This window comes from Lepidochelys kempii, chromosome 5 (genome assembly GCF_965140265.1).
Source record: "Lepidochelys kempii isolate rLepKem1 chromosome 5, rLepKem1.hap2, whole genome shotgun sequence".
Lineage (NCBI taxonomy): Eukaryota > Metazoa > Chordata > Testudines > Cheloniidae > Lepidochelys > Lepidochelys kempii.
The window spans coordinates 50,639,409-50,660,920 of record NC_133260.1 but is presented as its reverse complement, the minus strand read 5'-3'; the positions used below and the strand labels follow the sequence as shown (position 1 = coordinate 50,660,920).

The 21,512-nt window shown below is 41.1% G+C and overlaps 1 protein-coding gene across 3 annotated transcripts in view; it reads right to left on the bottom strand.

The window, feature by feature from the left end:
- Window positions 1-485: 485 nt before the first annotated feature.
- Window positions 486-21,512, bottom strand: part of MRPS27 (mitochondrial ribosomal protein S27) — a 61,812-nt gene continuing 40,785 nt past the window's right edge. For all 3 annotated transcript variants that reach the window (XM_073344308.1, XM_073344310.1, XM_073344309.1), the window contains exons 5-11: window positions 17,629-17,743; window positions 16,961-17,039; window positions 16,125-16,240; window positions 12,021-12,123; window positions 9,960-10,102; window positions 5,053-5,208; window positions 486-870 (exon numbers count right to left, since the gene is read on the bottom strand). In XM_073344308.1, the coding sequence (XP_073200409.1) occupies window positions 631-870; window positions 5,053-5,208; window positions 9,960-10,102; window positions 12,021-12,123; window positions 16,125-16,240; window positions 16,961-17,039; window positions 17,629-17,743 (952 nt within the window). In that variant the 3' untranslated portion in view covers window positions 486-630. The remainder of the gene's footprint in view (window positions 871-5,052; window positions 5,209-9,959; window positions 10,103-12,020; window positions 12,124-16,124; window positions 16,241-16,960; window positions 17,040-17,628; window positions 17,744-21,512) is intronic.

Sequence of the window (21,512 nt, the reverse complement as noted above, 5' to 3'; positions counted from 1 at the left end):
GGGGGCTAACAATTTATTTATAGTACCTGTACAAATAGTAAACATAGAGGCTAAGATCTGCAAAAAAAAGGTGCCTCAAGTTAGGCTACTAAGTCTATATTTAGTGGCCCAATTTTTCCAAACAGGAGTTGCTGGGTGATTAAAATATTAATCCTGATGGTTCTCAGGTTTAAAGTAGCCACAGGTTTTCCTTTCTCTCCTGGAGATGATCCACATGCTCTTAACAAAAACAAAGCACAGGGGAGAAAAGATTGGACAAGCCATAAGTGTTTTGGATTTTATTTTATTTTTTTCAAACTTGCTCCAGTGTCAAAGCCCTATACAAATGACAAGCTCCTTTTTGCTTCACTGTGTTTCTGCCTTTGCCATGAGCCCCCCACACCCGCCTCACATACTCATTCTCCTTCTACCCCCTGTAAGGAGAGTTCATTCTAGGCAGGATCATAATTTTTAAACTGCACATATACTCCAGGAAACAGGCAAAATGGATGGAAACGATCAGTTAGTTTAATTTGCATACCACAAATGTCACATTTACAGCAAGGTTGCATTGCAGTATTAATAATGACATGTGCTTAAGTTTATTACCAGAAGAATATGTAGCATAACAGCAGTCTCTGAGTTGCAATATTAAACAGATGCTTTAGCGAATTCCCTAGCTGCTTGCTCCTGCTTAGCCTTCTCTCTCATCTCTTTTTCTCTCTCCATCAGAAGTGCTTGCTCCCGCTCCCATTCTTTTAGCTTCTGCTCATATTTTGCAATGTCTTCCACTTCACATGCCGGCAGCTTTTCCTTGGTAAGTTGGGTGGTCAGGGTCAACAGGCTTTCAGATTCAACCTTGCCAAGCGAATGCAGTTTTGAATACAGATCCTGTCATAAAAAAGGGTTTTAAAAAAAAATCCAGTCAGTCCCAAAATGTCCACATTATTTCCTGGCCTGAAAAAAATGGCTGTTTTTATTTAACTGTTGGCTGTGCCATTCTTAGGGGATAATTTAACTTATACATTTATCTTGGCAAAGTGATTTCACTGCAGTAACTGTCCATTTTTGCCATCCTTCCCAAATACACAACATCTAAATTAGTTTTCATTTGGCAATAACCAAGCTGAGACAATCAATTTTTAATTCAGTTAAGTGCTGGAGTTGACTGAACTCACAAAACTAAAGAGAAACACCATAAATAAAACTCTTATGTATCAAATGATAGATGACCAGCCAACTAAGACAAATGTAAACTAAACACCTCACTGGTATTTTTAAGCCACAGATATATAAGGATTTGCCTTGGATTGCCTCTATTAGAATCCCTTTCAACAGATGCAAATCATTTAAATAGTCTCCTAGTAATGTCATACTAAATAGCTCCCATGAGTCCTTGCAGCCATTGCGAACTATTGAATGCCATTACAGACGTTTTCCAACTACTGTGATCTGAAGCTCAGCTATGCTTACACAGACTTTGCAATAGTTCTTGCTTTAGCGCTGTTTATTCAGAGACGGAATCTATGCTGGGTTACACCAGTGTCGTTAACAGCAGAGCTTGGTCAGGAAGCCACGCAGTATTTTTCTTCTGAGCTTTGTTATATATTGACTGTGCAGTATTTCTTGTGGAGTACCCTGATGAAGCACACAAATATTAATTTGCTTAAGTGCTTCAAGACTTAGATCATTCAACAAGGCCATTTGTGGCTTTCTGGAAGCTTACGGTATAGGATGATATTGCATCATTAAGGTAGTAAAATGCCATTGTCAGTGCAACCTTCCAGAGAATAGGGGGAGGGGTTCTTCCTGGTGGAGGAAGATGACATGGCATCAAGCAGCTTAAAAAGCAGTTATTTACCCTTTGCTCACTCTTCTGAAAGGATCACATTTTCTCACACTGTGGTGGTCGAAATAAAATTCTAATATCTATTTCATAGAGTTGACCTCTACTAGGAGATGCATGAAATAGTGTCTCCTCTTCAGAATGTGCAGCTATGTTTCTACCATAGCCCCTTGCACGAAGCCTGAATAGGGGCTTTGCAGTGTCTGTGTGTAATTCACTCCCAAACAAGAAGGCAGACGTGGGGCACCTGGACAGCTGGGCTAGAGCTCCTGTTGCAAGCTAAAGCCCATGTCCCAACCCGTACTGTGTTCTATATATTTCGCAGACCCACTGACCACATTCCTTCTTCTCCTTTGTCTGCTCAAAATCTTTCCCCCCCTCATCTCTTGCAGGGAGAGTTGCCATGGAGCTCAGCTCTCTCTGCAGTGCCCAGAAGACTACAGTGTTCCTTTAGCAGCCTCTGCACTTCTTAGACTGCCCGCCCTTGATGGACGCTGCGGGGGAGGGGAGTGGGGTTGAACGCTACATACTCTGGACCGATGGGAGTTTTTTAAAATGGTTGAGATAGCAGATTCTGTAAAACTCTGATGTGACAAAAGATCAAGAATTGCTTTGAAGTCACCAGACCATGCAAATGCATGCTCATATCTGGACATACAGCTCTCCTATTTTGTTTGAAATATTGTTAATAAACATACTGGCATGTCAGTGAGAAATGTGATGAGTTAGTATGTATCTAGTTGTGGGGGATGGCATTCCTGACAGCTACTTTCACGCTGCCAAATTAGTCTTTTTTTGTTTAAAAATCACTCCAAAACTTTTCCTACTGCATACCAGGAGGAGGGGAGTACAGAGAGATGAGGAGAGGGACACCCACATGTCAAGACATTAAACAAAAAGAAATGCAAAAGAATGAGGAACTAGATGATCTTCCGTCACCTATAACAACTGAACTCTTGGACTGTCCGGAAATACTCTAATACAGAAATGAAACTCATTTAGGAAAATAACAGACTGTAGATGCCAGAAGGCATTTGTAAATAGCTAAATCATTGATTTGTTTTTTTTAAAGCAATTCCCCTGGGCTCCACATGCAGACAGTCCAAAAAGGAACGTTGCTTTTAGACAGAATGGTTTGTGTGTTGCTTGGTGCCTCGCATGAGCTGTCTGTAGAGCCTTTATGTAACGAAAGCCCTGCCCACTGATCATTTAAACAGCTGGAAAGAGTTACTAGAGGAAAGTTGTACTGAACTGTAGGCCTTGGTGTGGTAGCTGAGGACAGGTAATTATTACAGGACAATGTCAGATACAGTCTAAATTATAACTCTAAGACAGAGGTGGACAAACTACGCACTGTGGGCCACATCCGGCCCGTGGGACCCTCCTGCCCGGCCCCTGAGCTCCTGGCCCGGGAGGCTCACCCCCCAGCCCTTCCCCTGCTATTTCCCCTCCCCCGCAACCTCAGCTCACTGCACTGCCGGTGCAATGCTCTGGGCGGTGGGGTGAGCTCCTGGGGCAGCGCAGCTGCAGAGCCCGGCCTGCCCCAGTGCTCTGTGCTGCATGGTGGTGGAGCTGTAGCCCCGCCAGCCACCAGGGCTCCAGGCAGCGTGGTAACGGGGCAGGGAGCAGGGGGGGGGTTGGATAGAGGGCAGGGAAGTTCGAGGGGGTGGTCAGGGGCTGGGGGTGTGGGTAGGGGTCAGGGCAGTCAGAGGGCGGGAAACAGGGGGATTGAATGGGGGCAGGAGTCCCTGGAGGGCAGTCAGGAAGGAGAGGGGGGGTTGGATGGAGCAGTGGGGGGCAGTCAGCGGCAGGGGTTCCGGAGGCAGTCAGGAGACAGGGAGAAGGGGTGGTTGGATGGGGCAGTCAGGAATGAGAGGAGGGGTTGGATGGGGTGGTGGGGGACAGTCAGAGGTGGAGGGTCCGGGGCGGTCACAGGACAGGGAGTAGGGGGTGGTGGATGGGGCAGGAGACCCAGGTGGGACATCAGGGGCCAGGGAAATGGGGGGTTGGATAGGGGTCGGGGGCAGGGCCATGCCTGGCTGTTTGGGGAGGCACAGCCTTCCCGAACCGGCCCTCCATACAATTTTGGAAAGCCGATGTGGCCCTCAGGCTAAAGAGCTTGCCCACCCCTGCTCTAAGGGCTTAATCCTGGAAGATGGTGAGTATCCTCTACTCTCAGTCTCTTTAGCAAAGATGGAGGGGCAATTAGCACCTCTAAGGAGGCACTCTGCCGAACATCTTCCTTGTTAGCCAGTCTGCAAAGGATTATTTATGCTGTTTCCAAAAACAGCCCCTTTGAATACAAAGCGCAGAAATGAATCCAAAAGCATGTGTGGAAAAGCCAGGCAGAGCAAACCCAAGCATGAAACAAACAGTCCTAGTAATTTCTTGGAGTAAACATGGAATGAAAGCGTAGCACAGAGACACCATTGTCATCAGCTACCTCTATACAAACAGTATGAACAACAGAGCTAACCATTTTCAGCTGGAAAAACACAAGCCAATATCATTTGAGCAAAAGGAGAAACTCTACCACCTGTGAGTAGTGTTAAGGCAAGGGTTTGCCCAGACATTGCCAGACTGAGGGTAACCTGACAGAAGCCCAAATCTGCAATACGTTTGCATATGATTTCATACACTTTAAATTAAAAAAAAATCCACACAGCCTTAATATGTGTATGTGAATCTTCCTTGTGCACACCGGTCTAATAATTTATACTGGGCACATTAGTAGTAGTTTAAAGACCAAAAAAGGGGGTGGGCATGTAACTTCCCAGACTGAAGTTAAATATGACTGTTATAGCTTCTAATGATAACATACCTAATTGGCAACAAATCCTGGACAATGTCAGACCAACGGCATTTGTTTTAACAAGCAAGAGCCCACATATGGTCAAATAATGGATCTGTAATGACACACCATTTTAGCTAACAGGATTTTGATTTATCAGTCTGACGTTATGAAAAGAGAAGATAAAATCCCAGCAGACAGACAAAATAGACAAGTGGCCTTGAGCATTTGTTTCTTTGAAGGCAATTTCCTGTTTGGGGCAGTAAAAATGTAATTCAGTGTCAGTTTTAAAAATGCCAGCTAGCTTTACTGATGCAGGTGGGGGTATCAGTCCATCAGCATAAAAGGAAAACATAAAAGGAAAACATTTACTTGCTGCTGTACATAGTGGAAACCTACTATAGCTTGGTTAAAACGGTAAAAAAGAAAATCTTACTTTAAATTGGGTAAGGTACTCAGGCAGTTTAGACTGCTCTGTTTCTTCAGATTCTATTTGCTTTGGCTTGTGTTCTGATACCTTGACTTCTTCTGATGGTTCTCCCTCAGTTTTTACCTCAGGGACAGACTGCAAAATCGTCTCCAGAATATCAATCTGAACAAGAAATCAGAATTGTTACCATGTAGTTTGCAAACACAATCCAACATCATTTCATGAAGGTGTTCTAAATATAAACATTGATTTTGAGATGGCTGTACTATAAGTTGAACAATTCCACAAGGAACATGATTCACTGTTTCAAGAATTAATGCGGTCTAATATGTTTGGGAGTGTTAAGTTTGGGATTTTCATAAGCGTTGAAACTCTGTTCCCATTCAAGTCGATGGTAAAACTACCACTGACTTCATTAGGAGCAGAGTTAGGCCAATGCTTGATCTTTCTGAAAAATCCCACCCGGCCACTACTCTAATTTCTGGCTATAAATATTTCATGGTGAAAACAGTACAGACACAATATACCACAGCATTTATATACTGGGAGCTATTTCGGAATGCTTCTGTAATTGAATCTTCACAGGACATTTCAATTCATCTTTGGCTAAAGTGCATTGGGAATTTATGATCTGTTTAACTGGCAGAAAAAACATCTTTAATTCAGCAATTTGATAATTTAATAGGAGGAACAGAAAGAAAACACATTGGCATGTAGCATCCACGGTACAGACTTGGTTTTAATTTATGCGAGCTCCTGGTTCTCTTCTGATTGCTTTCAGCTAGATGTACTTTGGCTCTCTGAGAGAACTACCCTGTCTCATAACCTAATTGTAGCAGAACCAAAAGGAATGCATTAGGTTAATGAACTAACTCTATAAACAATTTTTGTATGTACGATCAATGCAAAGGATGGTACTGCTATCTTGATGCTGTTGTGGTATTTGGGGAAAATTTCAGGTTTTTGTAACAAGTTAAAGTTCTGTCTAGTCTGAATTTTTTTCAGGTTCAACTGTTACAAATGCAAGGAGCTGTTATCCTACTGAGAATCCTGATTCTGCAGGCATGCCACTAGGATGAAGTGGATCTATAAATAACCACTGAACATTCTAAGCCTCTGATACTTTCCACAGAGCAAAAGTGATCTTGATGCCTGCAGTTTGTTTATTTTTAAAAATTATTTTCCTACTGTCTGCATTTGTATAACACTTAATGAACCAACATCAAGCTTATTTGAAATAGAACATTTCTCAGTTGCTGTTTCTTGAGACGGTAATCTAATGGGACCATAAACCAGCTTGAAACTACCAATAATGAAACAACAAGATGAGATAAGTGGCAAGAACAAAAAAGCATGCTTAGAAATATGTGTACTCTCATTTATGGAATTCCTCAGAGTATCCAGAGATTTGTTAAGAGCATGTGTATCTTTTTTGTGCACAGCAGCAGTCAAATAATAGTTACAGTATTTATTTAACAAGGTAGCCTGTTTCCTCTTGTTTTTTCCTACCCCCCCCCCCCAGATGTTCTGGTTTAACTTGGATTTTAACTTGAAGAGTGGTCAGTTTGGATGAGCTATTACCAGCAGGAGAGTGAGTTTGTGTGTGTATGGGGGTGGGGGGGATGTGAGAACCTGGATTTATGCAGGAAATAGCCCAGCTTAATTGTCATGCACATTGTGTAAAGAGTTATCACTTTGGATGGGCTATCACCAGCAGGAGAGTGAATTTGTGTGGGGGGGTGGAGGGTGAGAAAACCTGGATTTGTGCTGGAAATCACTTTAGATAAGCTATTACCAGCAGGACAGTGGGGTGGGAATAGGTATTGTTTCATATTCTCTGTGTATATATAAAGCCTGCTGCAGTTTCCACGATATGCATCTGAAGAAGTGAGCTGTAGCTCACGAAAGCTTATGCTCTAATAAATTGGTTAGTCTCTAAGGTGCCACAAGTCCTCCTTTTCTTTTTGCGAATACAGACTAACACGGCTGTTACTCTGAAACCAGTATTTATAATGATAACAAAAAGGACACTGAGTTCTTAGAAGAATAAGCTCAGCAGGGAAACAAAGGCCTTGCTAGTCAAAGATTAATGGAAGCTTTAAACCTTAGTAGGAAATTAAATAGCTTTCTAGACCACTCTAGAGTTTGTAAAAGCAGACCACAGTATAGAACCAGTAGCTTATGACTTACTTATTAAGTCATACTATTGAGATGGTTATTTTGAAGTTTCTCTTTAGATAACAAAACAACTCCAACCAGAAATACCTGCACACACTAAAAATGCATGGGACTGGGTTGTGGAATGGTTTAGAGGATCTCTCAAACAACTGTGCTAACTGGGGTCACAGAAGTGTGGGTGAATTTAGTGGTTTTGATATGGCCCCTATTTACTGATATCCCCAAACCACCCCACAATTAATATAATTCTGCATATCTGACAGTCTCATTCAAGGGAGCCCCAGGGCACTGTGGGAAAGAAGGTTTTATAGCACTTGATCCAGCTTCCAGTGGACTCGCTTCAAGATTTGCTGCTGATTTCAACAGCAGCAGGACTAGCCCCAGTGTCTCATCTGGTCAATGCTATTAGTTTCTCTCTCTCATGAATGCTACATTCACTCAGAGATAATGATTACAAATATCTAAAAGAAGCTAGCTCTTAAAATGAGCCTTTAAACGGAGATGGCCAGATCCTCCGCTGATGTAAGTCAGCATAGCTCAGTTGGGTTTGAATATGGCCCAATATTTTGCTGTTTTGTGTCATGTTTATGATAATGATTTGGAGATAAGTCACTGGTAACTGAGAGCAGAATTACTCCTCAGCAGAAATGAAGTTTCTTGGTGCTGACTACATATACCTCTTGGATTCTACTAGTTCAGCCCTTGAGGATACTAGTCATGAGTCTACAGACGAGTGTCTCTGATTGTGACTGGTTAAAAATCAGCACCAACTTTAATTTCTGTTACAGTCTGACCAAAAAAAGGTGCAATTTAGACTTGATAAAACTCTTCGGTGTAGAAGTTTCAAAAGTACCTAAGGGTGTGTCTATCCTGCAATGTAAACCCAGGGTTAATAGAACTCCAATTAACAGACTCTTGGTTTGTTAACCTAGGACTTGAGCAGCTACACTCATATGTAATCCCAGGTTAGGAATTGCTGAACCCTGGGTCCAGCATCTACATTATTCAGGCCTGAGTTCAGCCTCCCAGACTTCCTAACACCCTCCCAAAATGAAGTTGTTCTAGCTCTTTGTTAGTAGTGTAGTATGGGAAAATTTGACTGTCCACTGAGATTGACTGTCCAGAGGACACACAGTTGGCTTGTGGGATACTTTTGATGGACTCCCTCAACACGAATCCAGGGGAGCTGCATCTACACTGCAAAGCAATAGGGCTTGAACTCTGGATCCCAGCTTGACTCAGGCTTGTGGAATCCTGGGTTAGTGTGATTTCTGTGTAGACAGAAGGAGGGTTAGGCTTGAGCCTGAGTTTGAACTCTGGACCTACAGTGCAGTGTAGACATGTTCTAAGTCACTTATGTGCTCTTGAAAATTTTTATAATCACCCTGATAGTTCATTCATTAAAATTTGCACAAAGAGGGGTCTGCCAGATCAGGCCATGATTGTTATTTCATATGCAGATAAAAGAAACACAAATTTAGAAGGGACTAGATCAAATCTGAATTTCTATAAACAGAGACAAAAGTTGGTTTCAGGGTTGTGGCACCAAAGGCCATGTTGTCATTGCCCAAAGCAGGCTGAATGGGTGCTTATTTACTGTGTGATTATAAATCTAAACAAACAGACTTGCCAGGACCTACAAGGCTTCATCCTTAAGGCTTGAAAATCAAAACCAAATGCACACACCGCAATAACTGGTGCTTTGTGGGGTTTGTTAGGATTTTTATATTCCTTAATGACTCAGATCACTGGTGTCCAAACTGTGGCCAAGGGGCCATCTGTGGTCCTTGGGGCTCTGAGTTGTGTCTTTAAATAGTATTTCACATTTCAGAAGAAAATTAAGTATTTAATTAGGAATTGGAAATGCATCCCTCAAGCTGCACCCTATAATTTCCAAAAATAGCCTCAAACTGAGTCCCACCTCCTCACTGCTTCCTCTGCAGCCCTAGAAACTGCTGTGTGGTGGGCCTGTGGGGTGTTTTGAGAAGCTGCTCAGCAACTCCCCAGTTGGCCACCTGCTACATGGCAGGGGCAGGTAAAGAGGTGCTCTGGTTGTCATCTCCAGTTCCCCCGTCAGGCTGTGAGAGCACTGGGGAGAACTGGAGCTTGGCTGGCTCTGCCTGAGCCTAGAGGAACTCCTAGCAAAGGGAAGTTACCACCCCACCCCCCACCAGACATCCAGGGGAGGGTATAAAAAAATTAAGCTGAAAACCAACAACTAGCTAAGGATTCCCTGATTCCATGCCCCCGCCCAGGCTGCTCAGATTTTCACCAGCTGCCAATGGTCCTTTCGAGTCCATTGGGAATACACTGAATGCAGCGCACTCCAACCCATTTCCGCTTTCCAGTCCCCTGAGCTGTGGGCTGTGAGAAGGGAGGCACAGGAGTAGGCTCTGCTGGCTTTGTGCCCATTGTGGACTCTCTCACACCAGGGGAATCCTCAGCAGATGGCTTGGCTCCAGAGCAGAGAATCTGTCCCTAAGTACTGACTGTGGCCTCATGACCTTGTAATATGTCTGGCTCTCAGGCTGGAAAGGCTGAGCACCACTGAACAGACATTGCTTGCTGTCAAAGATGCATCAGAAACCTGCAGAGCGTCAGCTTTGGCCCCACTTTGTAGTTACCAAGACAGGGAGTCCATGGGTCATACTTCAGGATTCCATGGGCTGTGTGTGACCCTCAAGGCCATTATACTGTGCACAACTATTCCATGCTAAACTGTCTTTTACACTTACAGCTTCTTTGCAGAGCTTTATATCCCCTGGGAGCAAGGCCACATTGTCCATCACTTGCAAAGCTCTGCACAGGTATCCTGGTGTCCACATCAGTGGCATTTGATGGTACACAGCTCGCAGTCCTTTGTGCAACTCCACTTTTCCTGTTGTACAATAATATCTAAGAGTTAATACTTTACTGTTTGAGCCCTGAGATAAGGAATGACAAAGGGCTGCACTAAAAACGTGAAAGTAACTCTTGTAGTATCTAAGGAAATAATAACTTGCTCCAGAGCCTTACAAACATTTACTAATTTCGCCTTCCCGCACCCTAGTGAGCTAGGTAAGGATTAACATCTGTCTTGCAGCTGGAGAAACTAAGACAGCTGTTAGGCCAAACTTTTCAGCAGAGGCCTTCATTTGGGTGCCCAACTTGACTCGTTAAGCCTCATTTCTGGGAATGTTGAGCACCACAACTCCCAATGACTTTCACTGATGTATTAGGTGCTCAGCACCTCTAGAAATCTGGCCGATGTACCAAGAGTTAACACATTATAAAACATGAAACATCTATTCTACATATAGAGAAATGAAGATCAACATTCCACAGTGTGATTATATGTTGGTAAATGCTGACTTACAATAGTAACCAGTCTAAGCTCTTGACTCTCACCGTGGTAACTAATGGTGTATTTTTGTTATACCCTTTTGATCCAGCCTTACCTCGCTTACTGGAGTTCATATAACCTTTAATTGTCTAACTTAGTTAAAATTATGGCTCTGACAATGCAAGCAATTAAAACACACACTTTTCTTACATGGAGGAGGATGATTTAGGAAAAGCACTGTAACAAATGCACAGACAAAGCTTATTGGACTATGGCTAAATTTAAATTGCTAAAGTGCTCCAGGTCAGGCTATGCCTAGGGACATCTTTCACTCTTGCAGAGGTCTGTTCTGTTAGTGTTGGCAAGATTGTAGAATACGTGACATTGCAGTAAATAGCTTTTGATCCACTGAATGTCAATGTAATGGGATGAGGACTATTCCTCACAGACAACAGTAAAGTACATTTTCTAAATAGAACCACTTCCCAGCCAATCTATATGGCATAACAAATCTGAATGCCGACCAAACAGCAAAAATCTATCTGTAACAATATCTCGAAGGGATGGTAAACTAACAGCCCCATGGAAAACTTGTTTTCAAATTTACTTACAACTTTTATCTCCCTTTTGATTGAGTGTGCAATTTTTTCTTACAGTCACGTTAAATCAGAATCAACATCCTTATTCTGCCATTACACATTTTACTTTGAAGTTACATTTTCAAAACATGTCTAGTTTTTATTACCTTTGATAGATTTCTAAAATAAACTGATACAATGATGGAGCAATCATGTAAAGCTTGCTGCTAAAATAGGTGTTTACCCAGAGGTAAATGGCAGTTTTGCAGTGGAGAGGGAAGAAAATCACTATGCATTTTATAGTCTTCTGTGAAACGCAGGAATTATGAAAGTTAAAAGAAGTACAGATGTGAAATTTCAAAAAAATTCAGATCGAACGCTATTTATTTAAATAACATTGCCTAACACACCACACCTGGTGCTACTTACACACATCCAGCATACTTGGTATGCTGCGAAAAATGCACTTCCTATATCAACTATCTCACTTTGGAAACACTGAAGTTCCAATGAAATGTAAACATCTAAAAGAATACCTCCTCTTATTCCATTGTAGCAGGGCAACCTGAAGGGGAAGCCCACAGGGAAGGGAAGGTGTGAAACTGATGACAATTTTAGGCACAATTTTCACAGTTAAATCTGTTAACTCCATTCTTAGTTCACATCCTGGTGACCTCCCCACCCTGACTGACGCAAGCTGAAGATGGATGGAAAATCACTCAGATCTGGTTTGTATTTGTATCAAAACTTTCCCAATATTTAAGCCTAATTCTATTGTCTGTGAATGATGATATTTTAATATACCAAAGAAATAATGTAATAGGACTATTTTTATTGAAATCAATTAGTACAGTTCAGGAAACAAATATTGGTATGTAAGGAACTTACAAACTTACCAAGGAATGTATAGCCATACAGCTGGGAGCTAAAACCCACAGTGTTTGTCTGTTTTAGGCCTGTAAGCAGAAGAGAGGCTCCAAGATTTCTTTCCTCTTCCCACTGTAAATAATTCAAAACAGATTAAGTCTTTCTTGTATAAAACATTAATTTACAATGGCTACAGTCAAACATAGCATGTGCTTGCCTTATATCATATAACATGGGGAGGTAAAAAATCCTTAAATAGGTCAGCAATACTGGAAATCACCCCTTACCAAAAACTCAAAGTTACAGTCTTAGCTTGTATTTAAGAGGATTTGTAACTTCTTGGAAGACAGTATTAATACAAATTCAGTAGCCCAGATCCTTAATTGGTATAATTAAGCATAACTCTGTTGAAATCAACAGAGCTATCTTCATTTACCAATTGAAGATCTGACCCTGTGTTCTGAAATTCATAGTATTCAGAAAACAAAATTGCACAGGTCTATGCATGGAAGCAGTCACCCTCACCCTGCAAAAAAGGGGGTGGGAGCAGGCCAAGGGACCAGAAATTAAAATGCATGAGTCTTACAACCACAGTGAAGAGAATGCTAACAGGGTAGGAAATCATTGGGCAGAGGAAATGCCTCATCTACAATTGTGAAAGGAATATTAGGGCAAAACCAAACAAAATGCGTCGTACCAACACAATTGGTCTAGTTAGTAATGCCCTAGGACTCACTGGAGACATGCTCTGCTCTTAGGAAGGAGCACTGTATGAGCGTCTGTAAAGATCCAGACCACCCCTGAGGCTAGGAGACTGGGGCCAAATTAGTAAGTATACTAAAACCACACGAGTAGTTTGGCCTTGGGAAACATACAGTATTCTCCTTCAGCAGAACAAAAACAAAGAAGCAGACTTAAAGAATTAAGGGAAAGAGGATGAACAGTTGTCAGCCACAGACTGCTTTCAATTTGCTTCAGTTGTCTCTAAAAAAAGTTAATTGTAAGTGGATGCTTAACACAATTAATATTTACAAGGGGAAGGAACACAAGCCACAACAGGAAAAGAACAGGTTAAAGATTATTTAGATAAGTTAGATATATTCAAGTCAGCAGGGCTTGATTAAATTTATCCTAGCGTAGGTAAGGAACTAGCTGATGCAGTCTTGGTACCATTAGCAATTATCTTTGAGAACTCATGGAGGATTGGTGAGGTTGCAGAAGACTGGAAAAAGCCAACACAGTACCTATCTTTAAAAAGAGGAACAAAGAGGACCCAAAAAATTATAGACCACTCAGCCTACCTTTGATCCTGGAACAAATTATTAAACAATCAATTTGTAAGGACCTAGAATATAATAGGGTGATAAGCAATAACCAACATGTATTTGTCAAGAACCAATCAAGCCTAACCAACCTACTTTCCTTCTTTGATAGGGTTACTGGGTTTAGTAGATGGGAGTGAAGCAGTAGATGTGATATATCTTGATTTTAGTGAAAGTTTTGACAGTCCCTCATGACAGTCTCATAAGTAATCTAGGTAAATATGATCTAGATGAAATTATTACGAAGTGGATGCACAATTGGTTGAAAAATTAGTTATCAATGATTTGCTGTCAAACTGAGAGGCCATATTTAATGGGGCCCAGCGGGGTCTGTCCTGGGTCCAGTACTATTCAATTTTTTCATTTAATGCTTGGATGAAGGAGAGGAGAATATGTCAATAAAATTTGTGGATGACACCAATCGGAGGGGGATTACAAGTACATTGGAGTATAAGATTAGAATTCAAAATGATCTCGATAAATTAGAGATTTGGTCTGAAATCAGCAAGATGAAATTCAATAAAGGTAAGTGTAAAGTACTTCACGTAGGAAGGAAAAATCAAATGCACAAATACAAAATTGGGAATAACTGGCTAGACAGTAGTACTACAGAATAGGATCTAGGGGGTTACAGTGGCTCACAAATTGAATGTGGGTCAACAACCTGATGCAGCTTCAAAAAAGACAAATATAATTCTGAGTAATGCGAGTGTTGTGTCTAAGGCAAAGGAGGTAATTGTCCCACTCTACACAACACTGGTGAGGCCTCAGCTGGACTACTATGTCCAGTTTTGGGCACCTCACTTTAGGAAAGATGTGGACAAACTAGAGAAAGTCCAGAGGAAAGCAACAAAAAATGATAGAAGGTTTAGAAAACTTGGCCTGTGAGGAAAGACTAGGCATGTTTAGTATTGATAAAAGAAGATTGAGGGGGCAGGGAGAGGATCTGATAACAGTCTTCAAATATGTTAAAGGCTGTTATAAAAAGGACAGTGGTTGACTGTTCTTCATGGCAAGTCAAGAAGTAATTGGCTTAATCTGCTGCAAGGGAGTTTTAAGTTAGATATTAGGAAAACCTTTTTAACAATAAGGACGGTTCAGTACTGAAATGAGCTTACAAGGGAGGCTATAGAACCATCACTGAAGGTTTTTAAGTACAGGTTAGACAAACACCTGTCAGGGACAGTCTAGGCATACATGGTCCTGCCTCCACACACAAGGGGTTGGACTAAATAACCTCTCAAAGTCCCTTCCAACCCTTCATTTTTATTATTTCTATGAACACAAAAGAGAATGAAAGTAAAAGACAGTGAATTGAAGGGGCCCTAAACTCTTCAATAACTCTGTTTTATTGCATTGCACTCCAGTATCTTGGTGTATCCCCCTCACCCTTGAAAAACTATTAAACAAATTAATATCCTCATGGGGAGTAAAAATTGAGCCAAGAGACTCCTGAAGTACATGGGCTTTCAATAGCAGAGGGATTCAGCATCCTGAATTAACAAGGTATTTAAGGGCACATTTTCAAGACATGGCATTTGTGTGTGTATATTCTATCACCTGATGGTGTCTGAATATGCATAGCAAACACACAATGGATTCTGTCATGTTGACTAGCATTTGTGGTCATGGTAACAGTGCAAGCGATGTATGTAGGTGATTTGCATATACCCAAATAGAGGATGGGATTTTTGTTCCCCTAGATTCATGATTATGCAATCAGGAAAGACAACTCAAATGACTGACTTTTATAGACGAAAGGGAAGAAAGGAGAATAGGGCAATTGAACAAACAGGTATCAGCAATGAAAAATATATGAAATTACTAGCCAATTGATTAAAACCTTATGACATCTGTGGTTTCTTTTAATATATTACTGAATATGTTTCAAGTAACAAAAATGGGGCCTTTAAGCACTCTTCTTAAAGAAGAAGTGCTCCGCCCAGGAGCTGAGTGAGGGGGACGTCGCCGCTTTTGGGAAGACCCCCAGGGAAGCGCTGCCCAGAGCCCGCCTCACCCCATCCCATGCCCTAATCCCCTGTCCCCTCCCACATCCAAACTCTGCTGCTGGGAGGATGTGGGGGGTGCAATGGCCCGAGACTGCCCCAGCAGCTGTTGGTGCGACTGGCACAGGGGCTGCCTGAGCTGCCTCTGAGCCAGGCACACCAGCCACTGCAGAAGTCACGGAAAGTCACGGAATCCGTGACAAACTCGCAGCCTTAGTGATAAGAGACAAAGCTAGTTAAAAATACCTGAGTATTGTATACTGAATCCAATATTTCCAGAACCCAACAGGTGTCAGAAATCCTCGTGAAAAAACTACACAGCACTAGACCCTTACCGCCATCATTGCCACTGAAGAACATCCCTACCTGTGAGTAACACTTACATTCTCTTTCTGTGGTGCTTCCCAGACTGCATTGTTTAGTTAATAAATTGTAAATGTATCTTTTTATAGCTTTTCTTTATTTGCATTTATAAAAATTTTCAAATGACTTGGAGCCCAGTACTAGTCAATCCTGCAGATAGAAAGAAACGATGCCTAATCTGCACCGTAAACTCTGGTTCTTCTTCATTTAATCTCCTAAACATCTAGAAGTACCCAGCCTCCTTTTCAGAGACAGAGATAACAAAAGGGACACCGATTTTGCTTTTCCTATGCTGATAAAATCAGCTGAAATGTTGGCACCTGATCACTTCATTTTCTAAGTTAACTTGGATGGGTGTTACCTAGTTTAGTACCCCCACGGGGATGCAGTAACCCTTTGAACCTGAGGCACTGTAGATAGTTTTAATGTGCAGCGAGCTTACTGTAAATTCTGATTTGGTTGCCAGGTATTTGTATAAGACATGGAGGGAGAGAAGTTGTGTTGAGAATTCATCAAAGCTTTCCTGAAGCATGATCTCAGTAACTACTGACACAGCATCTATGGAGGAAAATAAAATAACAATTTACAGGCTGAAAACACTGGCAAAACTCACGGTGACTTCAGTGGATGCAGAATCAGAGTCATAATGAGATAGGAAAAAAAACCAGCCTCCTTATACCTAGTACTAGAGAACTACTGTATACAATTCAGGCTACTCTGAGCCCTGGTCTACACTACAATTTTATGTTGGTATAACTACATTGCCCTAAGCAACAGTTCTACGACCTAACCGCTGGTGTAGACAACTACTGTCTCTCAGGGAGGTGGAGAACCTGCACACATCTACCAGCAAACTGGTAAATGACTTCATGATTAAGCTGTTTGCAATAAATCTGCTATTAAATGAGTATTCTATCTCAGATATCTAATTAATACTCCCTACCCTCACCCCACCACATAATATACAATATGCTTGACTTCAAAAACATGGGGAAAAGGTAGTTTAGATTGAAGAGAAGTTAAAGATGGTAGAAAGCTGATGAATCCTAAGTGTTTCAAAATTATGCAAAGACACCAAAGGAAAGAGAGGAACCAAATGTAATCGTGTGGAAAAGTAGATTGGGGCAGGGCGGAAGATATGTTAAACTCCAGAGGGAAAAAAAGGGCTTTAAGAGAAACAATTTTGGTTTTAATTCACTATAAGACTTTTAAAAATCCAATGTACCATTGTTATGAAAAGCATAAAATTGATGACATAACTGATATGTGGTTTCTTACCTTCATAATTTTCATTCTTTATAAAATAATCCAATAATATATTGAAGATAAAGTTATCTGGGAAAATTCCATATTGTACCTAAAAAGGAGAGAGAGAAAAACACATTGAAAAATATCATGAGTGCTCTATGTTTGGAATTGTGATTTTAATAAGTGCTACAGTGATTAGAACATGGGAGAGGCATCTTGTATAATGTGGTGTTTATTTGTTTAAATTTAATCAACAAAAGAACTAACACACATGCTTGCAGACTTGGGCCATGGATGTAAGCGTTCAGAATCAGAGCCCATGTGCTTATCACCCTGATAACTACGTTTCTATGACATGTCCTTTCCTCCACCATTGGTGGTTTTCTGTCCTCTTTTTAGATTTCTTCAGGATTGGGTAAGAACTGTCTTCCCATATGTCTGTACAGTGGCCAGCACATTTTGGACACTACCACAGTGCATGCGGGGGAAAAGACATCAAGTGGGGGAAAGTAAAAAAAAAAAAGCTGGGAAGAGCTTTATTTCAAGCTCTGTTCCATCTATATTTTTAAATTCCACAAAAGTATGTAATCCAAGACTGCAGTCTATGGGGAGACTTGCTTATGATAGGAATTCAGAATAAGCTACACTTGTCTAATGCTGATCAAATAAAATCTTGCCTTTTCTCTTAAAAACCTCACCTTGTTTTTTAATGTGTACAAGGCTTTGTCCTGTGCACCATATTTGATGCACTGTCTGATCCAGCTGTGGATAGTCCAGTCTCTCAGGTACCAGCAGTTCGGACTATGTCGAAACCTAAAGGACAAAACAGAAGAGTCTTAAGTTACAATTAATTTCTTCCCAGAAGTCTCACAGATGCAAAGGGCATAACTTAAAACAATCAGCAGTATTTAAGAACACCACCATCACCTCACCCCACAAAAAAGGTGTATCTTTTTGTAGCTGCAGCAGTATGAAAGCTCTGCCTATACTTTGATGCCTTAGGCCCAACTTATTAATATTAGAATGGTAAACATATGCAAATCTTTTATAAATTTATCCTGCCTACCTGAACTTTGATGAGTCAGATACTATGGGACCTGACCCCCCCCCCCCCCCCCCCGCCCATGATTTTGTAGTACACTTCTACTCCGATATAACGCAACCCGATATAACACGAATTCGGATATAACGCGGTGAAGCAGCGCTCTGCGGGGGTGGGGTGGGGCTGGGCTGCGCGCTCCGGTGGATCAAAGCAAGTTTGATATAACTTGGTTTCACCTATAATGCGGTAAGATTTTTTGGCTCCCGAGGACAGCGTTATATCGGGGTAGAGGTGTATTAGCAAGCATTATCTATGCTCATCAAAGAAAGGATCTAGCCAGTCCTTCCATTCTCCTAGAGGAATATAACTTAATCATGTTATGAAGGGGACAGAAAGGAACTGAAAAGGATTACTTAATTTTTAAACTGAGTTCATCTAGTTTGAGCTCTTGTATAACACATAGGACTTCCCTCAAATAATTCCTAGAGCAGATCTTTTAGGAAAACATCCAATCTTGATTTAAAAATGGTCAGTGATGGAGAATCCACTGCGACCCTTAGTAAGTTGTTCCAATGGTTAATTACTCCTACCATTAAAAATTTGTCTTATTTCCAGTCGGAAAATATTTTTGAGGCGCCTGGGCCTGATTCACATATCCCACCTCACATACCCCTGAGTACCTCAATTGCTTTCGGTGGCATTACACTGATTTATACCAATGTCAGTCTGATTAGACTCGGACCCATGGAAGTGCTCACTGAATAAAAACAAACATTAAATTTAAACAAGTTAATTAATTTTTCCTGTATTTACTTTTTGTTACAATCATAACTTCAAGTGGATTTCCTCTGGGGAGAAAACCTCACAAGCCAAGTTGCAACCCAGAACAAATCTCTATGCCTCTATCAAGTTGGGGTAGGAGGAGGTAAAGGAAAGCAGGATTTAAAATGGAAGTGTTGAGACAACCTTAAATTCTGATCAGGTACAAGGTTTTAGAACTAAATGTATTTTCCAGTGAAAGCCTATTCTTCCCCATCTCCCTCCCCACAAAAAAAAAAAGAGCATCTGAAAATAATATTTTGCACCAGAGAATGAAAAACCTAGAACTCATGCTCCATCTTATATAGTAGCTCCAATTGGTTTTCATAAACCTCACAGTCAGCTTCCTGCTGCTGCTGGTCATTTTCACAAAGGGCATCAGCCTATGATGAACAGCTGAGGATTGGGGATGGTGCAGATCCAAACTTGCAAGATTAAATGCTGGAAGGTTCATCCTTATTCACCCAAATATGTCTCACGATTTGTTCGGAAAATTAGTGACCAAAACCTGCAGATTCTTGCAGTAGTTATAGTCTGTAAAATAAACTAAAAGCCCCTATGGTAGGGTCCATCCTGCTCTTGGGCTGAATTACATATCTAAGTGTCAAGAGATACCTGAAACCTTTCATGTTTTACACTGTGCATCAAGAAAAGGTTTTATGCCTAAAGTACAAAAGCTCCAGTTCCTGCAGAAAACTGCGATGGCTGAGCTGTACTAATGTGCAGATGCTAGCAGCCTGGAGCTACGCTACATCACCATTTAGTTGCAGGATTGGCTCTTCCATCTGAATGAGCATGCTTTCCAGAACATTTATCAGATTATTGTAGCACCAACCCTCTCCCCTTCTCCTCCCCCGTGAATTCCTACAAATTGTATCCTATGGCTAAAGGCTATACAGATCACCAAGCTTGGAAACCAGGGAGAAAATGTTCAAGTCTATAGAATCTGCAGAGTTGCTAGAGACTGGACTGCCAAAATCAGTGACTTTGAGATGTAAGCTACTAAATAAGGTCTAAGTATAGAGTTATTTACGTGGCAGATGAGAGCACACTTTTTAAATATCAAGATATAACATGCACTCTGTTGATCTACTTGCTTTCTACTCTTCTCCCTCTTCTTCCCCGCAACTCTAATATTGGGAACAGCAAGATCCTATATTTGCTTTAATGAAAGTCCTGCTTCACTAATGCTTACAAAAAGCATCAATTACATACATTCAGACTTAATCATATCTTGACGAAACAATTATCTAATTGCTACAGACTATTTCACCAGTCATTTTAAAAAAAAAAGGTCAGAATGAAATCTTGACATCCACTGCCAGATAATTCAAAGTTGCTTCATTAAACAGCTAACATCCTTTCCTAAGTACAAAAATACAGTCCTGCACTAGAAAGACATGACCGTAATACTTTCAAATACACTAAAAATATCCCACTGATCTCTACCTGGTCTTTAGTATTTTTTTCCAGTGGGGTGGTAGTAAAGGCTTGAAGGGAACATTAAAACAATTAAGACTAATAATGGATCTGAATATTCACCTTTAAGCAGAGCTGTGTTTCTCTTCTAAAAGATACCAGACACAGCGATGCCTCCATTATTTCTCCCTGCATGCTAGAAGCACTACAGTATATTGTAATGCTGAAATTTTTTTCTGGATTCAAGAGTTAAATTGCAAGTGAATGGTAAAGGGCTTTAGCAGGAAGTGCTATGTTGTCTAAAAACTGGAGTCAGCCTGAAATTAATTTAATTAGCGAAAGTTTCTGAAAATGACACGACCATCAAAGTCCTTGGAGGGTATACAGTAAAGATGACTAAAACACTGGTGATTGTGACCTGGGACTGGTTTTCCTTTGTGGGTGAACAGCACCCAATATGATGTGGGCACCACCAGTGTACAAATAATAATTATTTGTATTACTGTAACACGTAGGAGCTCCAATCATGGACCAGGACCCCCTTGTGTTAAAAACCCTGTACAAACACAGAACAAAGCTTGTCCCTGTCCCAAAAGAGCTTACGATCTAAGAAATTAATAATTACTAAACAGTTGTGCATGGAAAGGGAAGGCGGGGAGCAGGGCCAAATTAACCCACTTTGTCTCCGTATTAGCAAGACTACGTGTGTGTGTGCGTGCACCATGTACGTGCGTGCATGTATAGATCCCTTTGCAGTAGCACATTTTCCTGGCAGGCAGGTGATGGAATCAGCTGTGAAAGAAAAATATATCGGATCTGTCTTTGCATAATTTGTGACTCCTGGTGTGCTTGCGTAGATTACTGTATCAGCTGGGGACCGAAGCCAAGAGATCATTCAATTTTTATAACTAACCCAGATGAAATATCCAAATGTTGTAGCAGATAGTTTTGTTTGAAATGGAAGAGGAAAAAATGCTGGTCATTTGGACAAGTATCAATATCCCCCTCCTCTCAAACACACAACAGGATATAATTAGGGAATGCAATATGTGCAGGGACAGACAAAAAATTAGGAGGTGGATAAATCACAGAAAGACGGCTATGGCAGACCAGAGGATAGATACTGAATTTAAAGAAGCCTCTAGCAATTCCTATATGTTCAGTGGAAAGACTAGGAGGTTATCATCCAGATGTCAGCTAAACAGATTCATTCCTCGCAGGTCTAATAAAACTTCAAGAAATATCAGATTCTTATGACACACTCAGAAAAGACAAAGGGAAGAATCTATACCAGTATTAGTG